The sequence below is a fragment of the Oryzias latipes genome, chromosome 13, assembly GCF_053564925.1.
Source record: "Oryzias latipes strain Hd-rR chromosome 13, Olatipes_Hd-rR_3.1".
NCBI lineage: Eukaryota > Metazoa > Chordata > Actinopteri > Beloniformes > Adrianichthyidae > Oryzias > Oryzias latipes.
In genome coordinates, this window is record NC_136249.1 from 26764152 (window position 1) to 26782934 (window position 18783).

General features: G+C 40.1%; 1 protein-coding gene across 2 annotated transcripts in view; it reads left to right on the plus strand.

The window, feature by feature from the left end:
* Positions 1-18783, plus strand: part of si:ch211-149e23.4 (uncharacterized) — a 76497-nt gene that overhangs the window by 21963 nt on the left and 35751 nt on the right. For both annotated transcript variants that reach the window (XM_078929569.1, XM_078929570.1), the window contains exons 3-5: positions 4534-4833; positions 6012-6129; positions 7449-7600. In XM_078929569.1, coding sequence (XP_078785695.1) covers positions 4534-4833; positions 6012-6129; positions 7449-7600 — 570 coding nt within the window. The remainder of the gene's footprint in view (positions 1-4533; positions 4834-6011; positions 6130-7448; positions 7601-18783) is intronic.

Genomic DNA, 18783 nt, shown 5'->3' on the forward strand with positions numbered 1-18783 from the left:
ATTTCAGGCTTTAATGGGATCCTTTGCAGAGATGAGGAGACAGCACTAAAGGCAGCAGCATCCTGTCCATGGAGACACAGAAAGAATCTGATGTCTAATGAGAGGCACATTAAGTGCCTTTGTCTGGGATCCTTCAGAGTTCAGTTACACCTTTACTGTCTCCCTGAAACCCAATTCACTTCTTTACATTTCAGATGTAAAGAAACATAGTCTTTGCATTCTGCTAGCATTGTTTTCCCTCAGTATTTAATATAAGGTCTGCAGATTGATATTCCCCATTGGCTTCTTCAGCTTTGTTTCTGATTCGTCCATATTTTAATGAGACTTTTTTTGTCACTTTTCTAAAAAGCATGTAGTTCCACCTTCATATTTGGCTGTGACCCATAAACCGCTTCCTGTGGAAATCTACTAAACTGGACTGCAATTGGAAAATATTTTGATACGTCCATATTATTTACTTTGAGGGATTTCCCTCTCCCCAAGTGTGTCATACAGCTTTCCTGTGCTTGTAAAAGGTCTGTAAATGGACACGCATGTAAAACTCTGAGACACACATGCAGTCCGCTTTACTCCTCTTCATCAAAATGTACTCTCATTTGGATCCACCACTTTTTTATGTATTTATTTTTAAGGTTCAACTCAGATTCCTGACTTGATTCGTGTTTATACTGTGAATATCACAAAAAAACAGGAATGCATGTAAATTCCTTTCAAATGAACTAAAGCTAAACAATGAAACATTTGATCCTGTGAATGATGAAGCAAAGTCACGACACATTGTAATGATTAACAGGTGCAGTCAGCATTGACATGATTTTGGAGGTCGCACTCTTGATACAAACATCTGGAATAATAACAGAAACATGAGAGAAAAAACTATATGTCCATAAAGTGTATATTCATTTTTTTTAACAGGACATGCCTAAACCATTATAGTTAGTTCAGTCTGAACAATGCGAGACCTCAAGGGTAAATGGCAGGAAGGAAATTATTCCATGAAGTAAGTGGATATACTGCCCCTTTGTTTTCTTCTGCTAACATGTTCGTGGAAGTCTACGGAGCCGTTGATTTATTTGTTTGGCGCAAAAAAAGTTTGATTTAAATCTTTATTGCTGTTGTATTTAGATAATAATGTGTACTCTTAATCATCATACATGATAATGTACAGGCATACACTAAGAGTATAAGCTGTCTCACTCAGCTAGCCAATAATTTACAATTTAGTTGTTTGAGTTTTATTTATTTTTTATTTTTTCTAGTAACTCATTAGACAGAGTTCATTGACTTGGACTCTAGGGTCATTGAGATGTGAGCTTCAAGTCGTTTCTGGTTGCTAGTTTAAGTCAAGTCTGAAAGTTAAATGTGGAAATGAAGCAAAAAGACATGTACACAATCTGACGGTGGGGATGTGCAGAAAATTTATTTTTCAACTTCCTGAAAAAACCTAGTCAGGAAATGGTTTAATTTCTGCTTTGACGTATTATTTCCAGGTTCCCTATAATATGACTCACACCCCTATATTTGTTTTTATCTTTACATCTTATTTTGAAAACTAGGGGCTGCCAAGGAGACTAAAATCAGCCCATGACGACACATTTCACTTCCTTGCCATGTTCGACCTCATTCACACATTCAAACTTTTGTTTTGGTCTTTTTTCAAACCAAAAGCATCCATACAAAATGTTTCTGTTAATTCAGAGCAACTTAAGTTTCCAGTGAACGCACTTGTCTTCACATTTTTCTCTATATTCACTCTTCTCCCTGCATTTATAGATCAGTGTTTAAAAAGACCAGAAAGGGCAAATTGCAGCCCACTTCGAGAAAGGAAATCGTTATTCATTTCCTTTCAACACTTCTCCAGCTGTCTATAGAGTTCCCTTCGCTTTTGGACAGCCACTCCAAATTAACACGTCTCCCTGATTTACTTACTCTGATATTTCAAGGAGTTCGCCTCAGCATAGAGGAGCTACTGTGTGTAATTCAAAAGTGTGCAAGGAAAAGGAAAAGCAAGTCAAGAATGTGGGGTGGAGCACAGAGAACAACATTCACTCCCTGCAAAAGTTGCACGAGATGGTGGGTTATTTTTGGACAAAGAACGGTGGCAGTAGGTATAGAAATGTGTTTTTCTGGCATTCTGATGTCAGATGTCTTTAAGAAGAGGGGTTCATTTTCTGGATTGGTGTGCTTAGGCAGGGTAATCAAGCTTATATTTTCTGCTAATGTGTTTTTCACTTTTAAATCGCTTTAAATGAAAGCATTTTGTAATGTAAAGGATTATGGAGGGACCTCCATTATTTTCGGATCAGTAAAAAAGAAAAAGCAGGACAAAATAACAAAATAAAAGCTTACAATTTATTTTTGAAAATATATAGGTATATACGTAATGAGACAAAAAGTACTTCAAAATATCAATACACACAAATCTATATTGGTAATTGCCCCATATATTCATTCACAGTTTCCAGGGGACTTTCAGGTGGTACATCACTTAACCGTTACTGTCGAGATTGGCGGGTGCTCATTCTAGAAGAAAAGATATTCAGGTTAGTTGCTGCCTTGCTCAGCGTATCTTTGGTTGTTGTGGCTGTTGTTGGGTACCCAAGCTCAAGGAGGGAGTGTACCTTGCCAACTATGGTGCCGCCGTTTTTCCTAAAAGTTGCAATAGTTTTTAATAATAATTTTCAAATAATTTAGTTGAAAAGTTTGCCCATGTGTTGTTTTTCCTTCCAGTTTATCAAAATTTATTTCATGTAATCTCACAGTTACTGTGACTACACATTTCGAGAGTGATGGTGCATAAGGATTGAAGGATATGTGGATGTACCTATGATGCATCCACATCAAGCTGGACCATCGACCCCTCCTTCATCGTGTTCAAAGAAGAAGTACCTGGTGGTTTCAAAAAGCCAAAATCCCATAGACTTCAATTGAGAAATAAACAGCTATTTGTCAGAATAACTGTTCTTGCTCTGCTGCTTTTTTATTTAACATGTTCTTGCTAATCCTACATTTTTATTTTTTTTTCTATAGTACAAGTTATTCAAGAAATAAACTGGCCAATCAGAAGCCTATATAAAAGTTACAGTACAGACCAAAAGTTTGGACATACTTTCACCTTCATTTGAATGAGAAGGTGTGTCCAAACCTTTGGTCTGTACTGTATGTGGTGCCTGCTGGCTTCACATCCAATATTTAAACCGTTAGATTCTCCAGAATCTGTGATCAAGTGATTGGGGTGTGAATTTTCAAGAAGCTCACTCACTCGGACGAATCGTTGCATACTGATAACGTCTGGCACCAATATGGCAATCTTTGTATCCTGAAAAAATGGCGACTGAATTGACTTAATTTCTTTGGAGCCAGAAGTAAGCCATTTTCTACTCAGTCCAGTTCTCTTATTCAGTCCATGAGTGGGACACTTGCTTTATGCAGACATAAATTCATGCAGCCATCCTGCCTAGTGTCTACTCTAAAACCCTAAGAACATCACAGCAGTTGGTCAGATCCACGTTCAAAAATGTTCTCAAAGCATTAGATAAGATTGATATCTGTATCCACTAAATGACTTTGCTTCATCATTTCATCATTCGTTTTTTCCCCCCATGATGGTGCATTTAAAGATGCCAAAGTCAGAATTGATTGACTTTGATATTTCAGGAATATAACGCATATTTTTCATGTATAGATTGGTCACCACAGAATCCAGGCCTTAACTCTGATGAGAATCTTGGCAAAGTTTTGAAAACCCTTCCAACTCTATCACCATCTATACAGGATCTTGCCAAACAAATAACGCAACTCTTGTTATTTCGTAATCTCACTGAAACATGCCAAGTCAAATTCATGTTGTAATAAAAGCTGAAGGCAGTTCAACACAATGTTATTATGACTTTTTTACTCTTAAATATATCATAAATGTCTTAATGTCAGGGTAATGTTTTCAGAGCTCAGATCAACTGCTTTTATTCTTAAGGTTGTAGTCTTCTGGTTACTCTTGCATGGATCTGTTATTCCTCTATTCGGGGGGAAAAAATCCTTGTTATACCTAAACTGGAGTTGTTTTAAGGGAAGCGGTGTAACCTCACTCCAGCTCAGCAGCCCTGACAACAGAAATAGGACACAGCTCCTCATCTTCCAGGACAACAAAGTCAGACACAAACACAGCGTTGGTGGCATGCAGTCTATGAATGCGCAACAAAAAGTGGTTTTTGTTTTGTCTGTTTCTGAAGTGATATGTTGATGGATTGGTGGATTTCTCAAGATGGAGACTAAGATACTTGAAAGTGTTTTTGTCCCCATGCCCACTTTCTGTTTGGCATACATCAATAGAATAATCTCATCTTCCCTGTATGACTGGATATAAAACCTCATCAATTTTTAATTTATGCAAGGAGTCAATATTTGTTCTTTTGCCAGTTAAGTGTATTGAGGCAGCCGCACATTATTTATTCAAAAATATACAGACAAGGATCAATATCTTTCCTTTTTTTTGTTCCCCTCTCTATTACACTCCTCATTTCACTTTTAAAACAGTGGAGCCAAAAGTGTACGTGTCTGCGGGTTCAACACCTCTGCTAGAGGGAAGGAACGAATCTCTGGTGGCCATCTGCATAGCTGAGCGTGGCCGTCCCGAGGCAGAGGTTTCCTGGGAGTCGGACCTGTCTGGACAGTCGGTGACCCAAACTCATGATGATGCCAACGGCACCACCTCCGTGCAAGTGAGCTACATGTGGCGGCCACAGAGCTACGCCCAGGGGAAGACGCTCACATGTGTGGTGCGCCACCCAGCCCTGCAAACTGAGTTTAAAATACCCTACACATTAAATGTTCAGTGTAAGTCAATAAAGAATTCTGAATTATGCCTTTGAACAATTATATTTAAAATTGTGAATGTTTAATTGTGGCAACTTTTTAACTCAAAGTTATTTTTAAGCTTTACAATTGAAATTTAGTTAGATTTACATTTTTATTTTTCAAATTACAACCATATAAATGCATTTATAAAGTAACTTCAACATTAAGGGTCATAAATAATCATTATAGCTTACATTTTACCACTCTAGATGTTGAAGTATACTTTAACAATATGAACTTGTGCATTGCTGTTTTAGTACCCAGAGGGGTTGCTAAGAGTTTTATAGGGGCCTGTAATGTCATACTCTCTAATGCATACATCCTAAGTGAGCAACATCTTAGCCTTTGTGAGTCCTGGCTGATGAAGGTGCTTTAAGAAATATTGATCAGGCCTGTAGAACAACACAAGCAGAAGCAGGAGTGCTGCTGGGGGGCCGCTGATGGAAACGCACAAAAACGAAGGTTAATACAGGAGGAGAGAGCCACTTTAGTTCAATAAATCATGTCAAATGCAGAGACGGGGGAATTTAAGTGCAAAAGAAGCACAATTTCAGCGTTGAACTGTACGAGAAGGGTCAACGAACACAGTGTGTCGAGGCATCTTCTCTGCACAATAATGAGTTCCTCATTTGTCCTCCAGAGAAATTAAAGAGAACAATTGGATATCTGTGTGTTTGCAGTACTTTAATAAAGCTGCATGTGCAGGGATAGATGTTTTTTTCTTCTTTTTTCGAACTCATGGATGAGGCGAGTAGAGTTTAATATTAGCTGCGGTTCATCTGCCGCCTGAGTGAGTCTATCATTTTCTAACTTTCCACCAGTCCAGGCTTAGTTATTTGTTCCTGTGACTTGCTTTCGCCAGCAGATCCTGGACTGCAGTCCTGTTCAGAGCTTTTTTTGTCAGCGCTTGTTACTGTGCTTATAATACATGCGTTGTTCCTTCTGGAAATGTTCATCTGTCATACGTCTGCAGTGATCACAATAGGTGATTCTGTTCTCATGTCTTTAGGGGGGAAAATTAATAAAACTAAGTCATGTTGGTAAACATAACACATTTTGCAATGGTGGGACCTGACAAAGCCTTAAAAGCTGTACATTTCATTACATTGGAGAAAGTGCTGTACTGCATGATCCTTATTTGTTGTTTTATCACACAGTTGCACCAATAGTATCAGTAGAAGGAAAGGACAGAAGTTGGTATGTGGGCCAAAAAAATGTGAAATTCACGTGTGATGCCAAGGCGAACCCGCCCGCCCAACGCTTCACATGGATCAGGTCAGTATCACCATCACAAGCCTTCCTGTTGAGAAACTACTAAGCAGTCAGAATATAAGATCTGAAAATGTCCATTTAAAGAAGTTATGCAAAATAGAATGCAAAATTAAGGATCAACACTACAAATATGTGCATTATGTGCCAACCACAGTCCCACTCTAATCATCTTTTGAGCCATTTTTAAAAACGTTCCCAGTGGTTCTTTAATGATGATTATGTCGTTTTTAGTCAAAATCAAAACTACCTGTTTCGTCTTCTAGGACATACTGTAGTTTCTGCAGAGCGACAGGAGTTCATTTGGAATTCGCCTCTGAGTGGAAGGCGGGACCGTGGGCTTGGATCAACTCTGCCCCCACTAACTAAACTAATTGTTAAAACACTCTCCCGCTAACTTACAGCCCCCAAAACTCCCACATAACATTACTGCAACAACAATGGCGAACAATGGCAGACCAGGAAAACAACCTACATGGATCTAGTCGTCTGCAAATGGACGCATCAGAATGAAGCAGAGCAGGGAGCTTGTGGCCACCCAGCATGTTTTTTTCTGTCACAAATGTGCTCCTTTTTCCAGCACATTTTTGTCATCTGTTCTTGATTAACAATGATATGAAGAAAGAAATACTCAGAAATGCAATTTTCTGAATGCCACAAGAACATGTTAGGAAAACCAAAAACACAATTTTCGTTGGAGTAAATAATTAACATATTGACTTTGCTGCATCTAAATGAAAAAAACCAAAAAAGGAATGACGCAACAGAACTGATCCAAGCGGAAAAAAACTCAGAGTAGCCCTGAAGATCAGCAGCAATTTTCCTCTCTGGGCTCCATTTTTAACAGGCTTTTAATCCATTTAAAAATATTTTTAAAGTACCCGAGTGTGCATCTATAAAGGGTGCACAGTATAATTTTAGAAGCGACTTGAGCTGTCTAATGTTCTACACCTTTCATGAGGACTCCCTGCTCCAATTATACATTCAAACTATGTTTATTTTTATTCACCTTTATTTAACCAGGATAAAAAAACTCATTGAGATTAAAAATCTCTTTTGCAAGACCGTCCTGGCCAAGTTTATGTCACTTTAGAGGAGCACTGGACCTCTGCCTGCTTTCTCTAGACATCTTGCCCTAAAAGACAGAAATATTGAACAGATTAGACTGGCAACATCTGTAAATTTGGGCAAATTTGTTTATTTCTTTTGGTCACAAGCTTTTAACTAATTAAAAAATGTCTTTGAATTGTTTATGCATTATAGCATTTAAGTTGTTGTTTTTTAAGTGCACACACAAAAAACATTGTTGTGCTTAATTTGTTCAGGTTGGATGGACCCATGCCTGACGGTGTTGAGATCTCAAATAATATTCTTGCCTTCACCCGCCCACTGAAGCGCAATGACTCTGCAATCTATCGCTGTGAGGTGATGAATAAAATCGGCCTCCGCGGTGAAGATGTAAATTTCTGGGTACAAGGTACTGTTGACTTTTTCTCATTTTTTTAGTTTATTTTAGAAAGCAATGAAGCTTTATGCATCATTCCCGTGGTTATAATTTAAATTTGAACTATTTCTTTGATCATTTTGTCAGGACCATAATGCAGAACTGAGCTCCATATTAATATAGACTTATTTACATTTATTTGTGCTTTTGGCCTTTAGAAAAACCCAATATTCTGTCACTGTTGGGTTTGGCAATAACAATATATAGGATGGTTTGTTCTTTAAAGCCGTAGTATATCATAGACTTTCAAATAGGAAAATGCTAAAAACATTATAATAAACACAAAATAAAGTTGCATATAATTATTCAACAGCCAAGTCTTGTCAGGAAAGCTTAAATTCTCGGCAGTTAGATTAATTTGAGTGAGGGATAATGCCCGACGAAGTGTCCATTATCAGAAATTAATGGACAACGCGGTTAATTTCTGATAATGGACACCTCAAAGGGCATTAACCCGCTTATGTTATGGTCACTCAATTTTAGTACTTTAATCTTGTTGTTTTTTAGGTTTAAATCACTCTTTCACAAAAAGGGCACTATTTGATAAGTGGTGAGACGCTCTGTCATGGTAACGGCTGTGACTGTGGCGGTAAAGGAAAACGATAAGCTGATTGTCATGATAGGTTAAAAAAAAGCATCAGTTTAGAATGAAAGTTTACCTTTACCACTTGTTTTTGACCAGATGATGAAGCAAAAGCTTGCTTCAAAGAAAAAGTCTAAATAGCTCAGTTCATCCTTGTGTCTTTTTTACTCCTCCTTAGATTCTTTTCTCTCTTTCTATTCTGCTGCATTGCATCCCAGTCTTCAAAAAGATCAAATTAACCAAACAGGCTAAAGTAAACTATGAAATCACTCTTCTTTTCCACGGTCATACTGTTATGAAAAACTGTGGAATAAGGTATGACAACCATTTTTTTTTATGTTGATTATTGGAATACTGGGACAGTGCAGTGATATAAAACATTTGGGCTATGTGACCGGAACTTGTTTTTTTTGTGTGGTATATCAATTTTAATCCACACCTTGCAGCCAGTCGGAGTCGAGGATTCACCCAGACCATGGGACAGTGACTTACAATGTCCACATTCACATTTATTTTCAAACTTTTCAGGTAAAAGGGCAGCATGGAGTGCAGCTAGAGTATTGTTACCAAATGTTTTCAGTGTTGTGGTTTTGGCAACATCAGATGAACAGATAGGGAAGATGCAGCCCTGCTGGTTCAGTAAACTGGCCTCCTTTGTAGCCTTTTCCTGAGCCTCCCTGAGGTCAGGTTTCAGTGTCACAACATGCCATATAATGAGTCAATGATATAACTGGTTACAGGGATTGTTCAGAGATTCATCACAGGGTTTCCCTGCAGTCAGATTTAATGATCATTAAAGAAATACTCATAAAGGAAGTAAAAAAAATCACCAGTTTTTGTCTTTCTCTTGTTCACTGGTTGAGTTCATTATTGAGGCGCTTGGGTGTGGAGTTCAAAAACTCTGCCGGCCTTTTCTTTTTTTTTTTTCCTTTGAATCCCTTTCCAAACATAGCAAGTGCTGCTTCAGGACCCATATTACTATAACACACACACTTCTTTTGGTTTTTCTGCGTTGAGGAGAAAGAGCTGGAGGAATCCCAAAGCAGACAGTCAGGCTCCATCTGTGTACAGGCTTTTGGAGTGCTGCTCCAAATGAAAGCACAGCTGACATCCTGCCCAGGACAGACTCGCACTGAGCAATTATCTACTTTCTCCTGTCAAATATTGCATCTTTTGCATGCAGTCTCTTGCCGGACCACCCCTGCGGAGACTACCAGGTTCCTTCAAAAATGCTTCTTCTCCCCCTTCTTGCTGTTTGATGTGACTGCAACACATTCCTAGTTGTCTCAGCAGCCTTTGATTGTCCGTGTCATCAATTGCATGGGTGCACATTCTTGCAACATGCATAAGGTTGCATTGTATTGATGCTGGCTAATGAACAAAAAAAAAAAGAAACGAGTTCTGCAACCTTGATTTAGTTAAACTCAGCATGTCTGGTCGTTCAGTCATGCTTTTCATGTGTTGTAGACTGATTGACTAGTGTTATCAGGCTGCAGGTCAGCATGGAGGCACTTATCCTGACCTTGAGCTCCTCGCAGCCCTTTTCCCCTGCAGCTCTCGCTGCTATCATAAGAGCCGGCTACCGCAGGACATATCAGATGCAGGAACTGCACATCGATCAGGGCTTCATGCTCTCACATGTCTTCCCCATAGCAGGGTTTAAAATGAACGGGGGAAGAGCTCATCACCCTTCCTCAGATGGTCAGGAGAGCATGTCCTCCCAGCTGTCTCTCTCAAACACCTAATTTCTTCTTGACCCCCCCCCCCCCTTTTTTTTTTTCATTGCGGCATACCTTTTTCCTTTTTTTAAGGGGGGAGACTGCAGAATTGATGTAAATGAAACATTTTCACCTGCTTTGTCAGGTTTTACACAACATAAAGCGCAGCCTCCTCCTCCTAAATGACGACTCACTGCATTTGCCGTCTTTCCTTTAGTTGAAATCTTTTTATCTTGTTTGCTCTGCAGATCCTCCCCCCACCACTGCAGCGCCCAGCACCACGGCTCCTCCCCGCCGCGACACCTCCAGAACTGACACTGCATTCGACATGTGGGGAGCCCTGTCCACCTCCCCCACCCTGGCCTCCATCCACGAGAGCAGCCTTGGTACTATAGTTGGTGGAGCCGTGGGCGGGGTTCTGTTCTTGGTCCTTTTGCTGATCCTTGGGGGGGCTTGTTTCATGCGCCAGCGGAGAACCTTCAGGGGAGACTACTACACCAAGCAGTACCTGGGACCCTCTGACATGCAGAAGGAGTCTCAGCTGGACGTCCTGCAGCCGCACGAGCTGCAGGAGGTCTACGGCGACAAAATGAGCAAAGGCAGCCAGGAACTGAAACCCAAACTGGGGGGGGACATTATTTACCCGGACTACACCCCTGAGCAGAAAGATATGGACGAGTGGGCCAACAGGGGGGACGGCCACATGGGCAACAAGGAGGACAACTACTACGCAAATCACTACACCACCCAAAACATGCACCCATGTGGGCCTCCTGTGCACAGCCCCATTGTGAACAACGGCTCCCCCTACATTCCGGAGGACTGCTATGACAACGGTACAGACAGCGACTACGTGTCCCACATGGACGGATCTGTGATTTCACGCAGAGAGTGGTACGTTTGAGGAAAAATCTTTTTGGAGAAAGAGGACAAGTGACTGAGGAGACAAGATTTCACTGAAGGACTTGTCATTTCAGTTGAAGAGTAAATGAAATCTCACCTTTTTTTTTTCTTGATTTTCCACAGTGAGATCTTTGAACAACACTGTTCTGCCTCGATTGTAACCACTCAACCTTAAGGATGTGTTCGTGGATTGTATTATACTTTTTGTAGCGTTTCAAAGAGCTACAAACGAGCTGGAATGCCCGTGTTTGCTTAAGCGTGTGTCTGTGTTTCCACTGATCCTCTTCCACTGAGGAGGCTTTCCTGCTTGTTTGTGTTTGCACCTGTTGCTTTTCCGAGGTCAGAGGTCGGGTGTTCAGATTCTTTGTTAGTAAAGTATTTATACCCCTGACTAATTAAGCTCTCCTCCCACAACATCTTACAACTTCAGTGACATTTGGGCAGCTCTGCCGCTCGCTCTGAGCATTTCCACACAGCACTGCAGCAGCCAGTATTTCAACTTAAATATATGCGTTTATTTGTACTTTTTGACGCACAAGTATCATTTAGTGAAAGGGAAGTCTCCAGAATTAAAGGGAGAACTGTGAGACCTTTGTACTAAGGGACATATGATCTGATAGGTGGGAGAGCTTTTGATAATTTCCCCCCTTGCAAACTTTGAGGGAGAATTTCTCCATGGATTATGCAACACATCATACCTCCTAGAATCTCTTTTGTGGTAAAGCAGATGCAACTCTCATGTCGAGAATTATTTCCGCTCCCTGCTTCCCTTTAATGTCTTCCAAAATGTACCCAAAGTTGTTGACACCCATAGTTGCCATGGCTACAGTAAATGAGCTGTCAACTCGGACCGTTGTGTTTTTGTCGCACACGAATCTCAGGTAGCTTTTGTAAATGATGTTTTGGATAAATGTCCGCAATCAGAACATGCAGCCTTAAGTTTCCTCACATCTTGGGGGATTTGTTTTGTTTCTTGTTGCAAAGTTTGAAATGTAGCTGTGAAAAAAAAAAAAGAAGCTGATCGCCAGTGGTGCTTTTCCACGCTCAGTCTTCCGACACTCATTGGTCTGTGTGGTACCAGAGCTTCACTGATCGAACTCCAACATATCAGCCTGAATGTTCACAACAGATGAGCGGCGACGCCGCCGCGCCAGTTCAGTGGCGCGGCGGCGTTTTTGGATGTGGCTTAAAATAAAACCAGTTAGGCGTTTCCCTTGCAGCCCTCACAGTGGGACCACACTGCTTTTTCTTTTTTGTTTTTGTTTTTTATGTTACCATCACAGAGCGCACTCTGGCAGTGGTCACTCACAACCAACCTGCAAATATCATCTCATTTGAACTGTTGTTGGTCAGTCAATTAGATGAAAATCCAGCATATCAACTGCTAATCCACACACTTCATCTTGTAACTTTTCCTCAGCCCAAATGTTATCACAGTTGTTGGTAATTATTACTATAACCCTTCTCCACTAAGCCATGATATCAAGCTGCATCAGTGTTTTCCGTTTGTCCTCCTTACTGTGCTCAGATTTCTGTTTCTAAAACTAACACCGATTGGTCATTATAGGTTTTTATGATATAAGATCAAAGCGGCGCGTTATAAATACCAGATGGAGCCAGGACGGCTGTCATCGTCGGACATTACGTGGTCCCACAAACCACCGACGGTCTCAGCGCTCCCGCTCAACGCCCCACTGTTGTAGTTTATGATCACAATTAACCAACGGAAAACTAACTGACGCCTCAGTTTTAGCTCGTTTGAAGTATGATATTCTGTTGATTTGGAAACTGTGAGCAGCTGACCTCACCACCGAACCAGCTAAAATGGAAGGGTTTGGCTTTCCTGAACATACAGCAATCATGGAAAGGAGAAAAAAAAAAAGAAACTCGATCCACACTCTGAAGTGTCTGTGACGACTCCCCAAAGGCTGAAAGCAGCACATCCACGGGAATAAAGTTGAAACAGAGCAGCTGACATCACAAATAAACTAATTTCTTCTTACTTGAGTTCTTTTTTTCCTTTCAGAAATGACACATAGATCAAAAGAACCTTTGCCAAAAAAGTAAGGAAAAAACTCTTGGAAGATTCCTTTTTTTCTTTTCTTTCAGTCAGTGAGGGTGTTTGCTGCCAGATAAAAAAACAGACCTTGTGTGTTTTAGTCAGATCACAGCAGCATGTCGGCTATACTTGGAGATCTCCTTTCTTATTGAGGGGTTTTATAGATTTTGGGTGCGCTCCTCCACCCTTATTTTCTCATGCCAGGGCTATGGTGGAAGATTTAAAAGTCTTAGAATAAACTGCTTTAATCTCTTTAAGTTGCTCTCGCCCTCAGCGCCTCACACACTCCACACATCTGCAACTGCTGCCCACATTCAAAGAGCAGTCCTCACCTCAAACCCTCAGCTTTTTAATCAACTTTAACATCCTTCTTCATCACGCTTGGCAGTGGTGCTCCTACTCCATGATATATGACACATATGTGTCTGTGTGCACTTTTATTTATTTGTTGTTATGCTGTCAGCTTCTGCTTGTTTGCTTCGCGCTAACTGGTGCCTCTGCTCCAAACCCAAGTGATCTTTTCAACAACCTCGCTGTTCACTTTGACAAGCTGTTTGGCAAAACAAAACCAGCAGAGGTGTTGAATAATTTTTGTAAAGCGTCATCCTTTTTGCCGGCTGGTTGCTGCTGCCGGCAATCCTCCTTTTTTCCCCTCACTAGTGTTTGTACACATGTAAATATTACCTGATAGGATTATGGGAGAAGGAGCTGCTCCCCTCTAATGTTCTTGTACAGTTTTCTTTTTTTTTTTCGGGTCTTCCCTACTGAATAGCTGGTGCCTTAATGGGCTGAGCAGTGCACAGACTCTAAACCTGATAGTACAGAAGCATTAATGTAATGGATGATCATTACAAAGAAAGGGACAGGTTGTGTCCCTGGAATACGTACATCTTCCTTATTTAAGATTTGTTGTTGTGAAAGCATCAAAACAGACAAAAGGTTGATTATCAAGCTTTATACATTTTGAAAGGACACATGTAACAACTTGGTTACTGAGAACATTACTGTTAAACAAAGTTTTTTTCGTCAATTTGTCAAGCCAGATTCAAAGAAAATATTGTTTTCCTGTAAATATTCTGGCTTTTTTTATTATTATTATAATGCATAGTAATTTTCTTTGTATTTTTTGTGTTTTTTCATGGAATATTAGTTAAAAACATTCAAGCAGCTCTTGTCTCACGAAGACGACTGTTCTGGTTTTCATTGCAGTTAATGTTTGTTATTGTCAGTTTGTGACCAATGATTTTTTTTATGTTGTTTCCCTGAATGATTGATGTCACACAGAATCAGATGAATGGGTGGTAGACTTTGGTTTTTGCTGTTTTTCTTTCTTTGAAATAAATCCACCATTAATGCCAATGAGTTTCCTAAAATTCTGGTTTTTCAACAGTGTCTCTAACTAGATTGCTACAATCAAGCAATTCAGTTGGAAACAGCACTGCAATCCTGAAAACCTTTTTTGGATGTATTGTGCTTCTTCACTGCTTTTAGTGTTACAGCCCCACTCCAATTGAAATGGGGTTTTTGGTATTTTCAAAATGCATTTTTCTGATTAAGACAACTAAGCTCAGATTTGCATTTCTGAGTATTTCTTTATTCAAATCGTAAATCAGGAGGAGAAAAGAAAATGCAATTTTGAAGAGAGATATTTGTGTTATTTTTGTAAAAAAAAAAATGCTAGGTAGACCACCTGCTCCCTCTGAGCTCTCAGCAATGGTGAGGGGAAAGGGGGCGGACTTGCTCTGAGCCGATAGTCCCACCTACAACTCGGAGGCAAATTTCAAATGAACTACTGCTGCTCTGTAGACACTGTCGTAGAAAATGACAGTTTTATTTTTTATTTTAACGAAAAATGGCATAATCATACTTAAAAGACCACTGGGAATGCTTTAAAAAGCTCAAAAGACGGTCGGAGTGGGCCTTTAATAAAAGTAGCTTACTGTTAGCTTGGAACTAATTTGCTTAAAGAACAAAACAATTTTCTGGAAAAAAAGAGTAAAAGAAAAGTAGCTATCATACTTATGTGGAATTTCACCATACATTAATTCAAAGAAAAGGTGAAAATAAATGTAACTTTATTTCTGTTTGAAAATAGTCGGTTGTGGCTGTAACAGCCAATGACAGTAACAAGATTAAGTTAATGAGTATATAAAGCATTAATATATTAATTCACGTGTTTCCACTGATTGATCAAAATTGAAGTTTTCGGCACAACATCTTTAATAGTAATTAGAAAATGAATGTTACTCTTGATTTTTTGTTTTTTTTTGTTTTTTTTCTATTACTACTTTAAAGTAGCCACTATTTTTTTATTTTGTGTCAAAGACTTGAATCTTTGCTCTGACACTTCTTTGTGAAATCAGTGGAAATGACCAAATGCATTTTCACTTTGAAGTTTTCTTTTCTGTCAAAAAGCAGTCTCAGGAAAATGTAGATGCATCTCGGTTGCTTGATATTCTAAACTCCAGGAACATTTATATTCAGATGAGATTATTGATCATTGTGGCCATATTCCTGTTTTAGAACAAGGTCAAGTCTTCAAACAGGAAGACTGAAGCTTTTTGACATTTCCAAGGCTTACTAGAAAGTGAAATACAGAGGTGCAGACATGTTTGGTTTATTTAGGCACAAAATACCAATTTTTTCGTTTTATTTTACACACAAGAAGAAGATCTTTTTGCAATCCCAAAGATGATCACTGATTGAAAGATTCTATGACAAATCCAATCTGCCACAAAACCGAAATAAAATTCTAGTGAGAGTTTACTGAGTTTTTTTTTCTTCCATACGCTTTGAAACTTCGAGACCAGACAATAAACATGAGGTAGGTGGTTTAAAACCGTTGTGGTATTCATCCTGAATTGTGTAACTTGCTAAAATGTTTGAATAAAAGCATCAAATAAATGTTTGGCAACCCTCTGGGTTTGAGTTCAAACATAACTCCATGATCACATCAACAGACAATTTTGTTGAGAAAAAGAAGGATGACGTATTCTGTGAGCTATTACCGTTAATTTTATTGATTTAGACATACTTTGCATTTTACCTCAATTTATATTTTAAACGGAAAAATAAGACTTGTAGAAGGAGGTGATATGGCGGGAAACAAGTCCCACACAAAGTTGTTGAGCACATAGACCATCCATCTCTGTCACCTACTACCTCCTCACCGTTCCACACCTGTGTAGAGACTAAATGACCCGTTTCACACGACTCCTCATCCCGTCCAACTCGGCACCCTCTTAATCACCAGCTCACAGAGAAAAGCGGGCTTTTTTTTTTTTCCGCGTGCACACCAACTTCAAGGCTGCCGGCCACCCAGAAATCCCTGCTGTCGCCCTTCAGTCCTCAAAGACCGGGATTCGTCTACTTGAATATGGTGAACTTCTCACACCAAAATTATGCCCTGAGAACATTTACTAAGGAATTCACAATGGCATCCCTAATCCAGACCCTCCCAGTCTTAAGTGCCTGGGTTTAATCCCCAGTGTTAACCTGGCTTTGGAGGTGCCACAAACACTACCCATACGAGTTGTTTAGGCAAGAGACAATCTACCCCTCCGGTCCAGATTAAGGGAAGGAGAAGAAACCAGATACGTAATCCTTTGTGGCATTCCGGGTGGAAAACTCCCTTTTCGGACTTCACTTTCATCACTTCAGGGTCCACAACTGTCCGGACAGAAAGCTCTCACTATTATCACAGCATTGGCTGACTGGGATAACCCCATCCTAATCCATCACTGCTACCATCTGCATGTTTGTGCAGGCAGAGTGGGTAAATAATGCTGTTGGTGGGCTTGGGTTACTGCTTGTTTCTTTCCCGTTCTTCAGTTTTTTGGCAGATGGCTGCAAGGGCCTTTTTTTTTAACAGCTAATGAATCCATCAGCAAATGGGTTAAGTTGTGTTACCTCATAAAACAGCGGTGGGTTATTTCAACATTCTTTGAAGACCCCACCCAAAAGAAAAACCTGACACCAGGATGGGTTTTAGCATCAAACTTTTCAAGAAAAAGAAGCATTTTGTTTCTTCCTTATTCCAGCGGCTTGTTGACTTTTAATATTTCTTCAATCAAGGTCATTGAAAGCCTGTTTTTAGATCCCTGCATGCTCCTCTTCCCAGTCAGAGGTTTGAAGCTCACAACCTAAGCACCGGGAAGCCTGCATCAAAGACCACAGCTGACTGAGCAGCCCAGACAAATTGTTTGAGCTCATGGGTTTGGAAATAATCAAATACTGCAGAGGGTGGGAGAGTGCTGAGCAGTTTCAACAAAAAAATGTTGTCACATGTCCGGCGGCCTTCCCACTCCTCCATCCCAGCGTGAAGAGCGTAAAGCTTTGGGGGCCACAGCCACCTCTGGAGGTGAAAAGGCCTCTGGGAAACAAACACAAACCTGTTTGAGCAACAGGATTCTAAATTAGTTGAAAAAATGCTGCAAACCTGAAGCTTTCCTTGACTTTGTCAATGATTTACCATTAGCTAAGGTTTTTGATTTTGAAAAAACGATATTATTTACAAGTAAATACCTGCATTTATATGATGACACCATTTACAGCAAAACAGGATTTCCTTTAAGCAAGGAGTGAAAATATCGTGAAAAAATTTCCTTTAGTCCCAAACAAAGTTCATGCTCCACTCAAACTGACTCAAAACCTTTGATCAGCTACAGAAGAACTTAGACAAAATGACCCCTCTGCATGCATTTTTTGTTTCAACTCGTCCTGTCCAGCAGCAGAGCAAACGGAGGCCTCTTTTACTGTTACAATAGGGGCTCATGGATCTTCAGACACATAAGGAGTATTTCTGTATAAAACCCTTTTGTATTTGTAACTAAGCTTTATATCAATTGTAAATAAATATGAATATTCTATGCTTGCATTATTGACAGATAGTTTTCTCTAGAGAAACTCTCTGTCGTGATTTGCACTGGATATTTTAGATTAGACTTAGACTTACAAACATGGGGAGATTTGCCTTACACTTTTTGATTTGTTATAAACAAAAATCAACTTGTCTAACATGAACAGTAAGTAAAGTAAAAGCAGAGCTCATTCTCCTTCATCACCTTAAGGCCACTCATTTGACTTGTTTGTGGTGAATGGCGGAGCTTCCGAAAAAAGACCAGAGGTTGGGCAACATGACAAAACCCCCTTTGTGTAGGGTCTCCTCCGAGAGCAAAACCGAAGACAAAGGAGGTTTTCATCGATGAGCCACATTGTTACTCCAGACTGCACTGGAGGCCATTCACAGATCAGATCCTGTGGGCTGCTTTCAGCCCACTCTGCTGCCAGAGAAAGCCTTGCTGCTGCTGAGTGGCTGCGTTTCCCGCTGCTGACTCAGAATGTTTTCCAAAGACAGTTTGGAAAGTACTGAGAGCAGCACATCTCAGTCCACAATATGAAATTAAGCTAGCTGATCGAGTATTTCTTTCCCTGTGATGAATAAAACCCAAACATGCGGGGAGAAAGGATTGTTTTAGGGCTGTCGGTCCTGCCCCCACTGTCGCACTCGTCTGAGCAGAGCGAAAGGTGCAGGCTCTTACATCTACGGCTCGCCTTCTCTCAGTGGCTCAACCTCTAATTGGGCTCATGGCATGCAACAGGCTCTGATCAGAATGGGTGGGTGGCTGCCTCATCGAACTCTGACAGGTGGACCCCCACATCTCCCCCCTGCATTGTTCTGTTGTGCTGGAGCAGATATAATCTTCAATGAATTTTAATCCGTTCAAAACAATGCCATGTTCTCTGGGAAATGTCTGTAGGGTATATAACAGGAAACAACAGATTTGAAAGGGTCAGACTAAAAATACAACCTGGACAGGACTTATGGAAAGATTTATAGGTAGCTGAGAACAAAAAAAGTTGGTGCTCAAGGACTTCAGTGCGTTTGTTTACT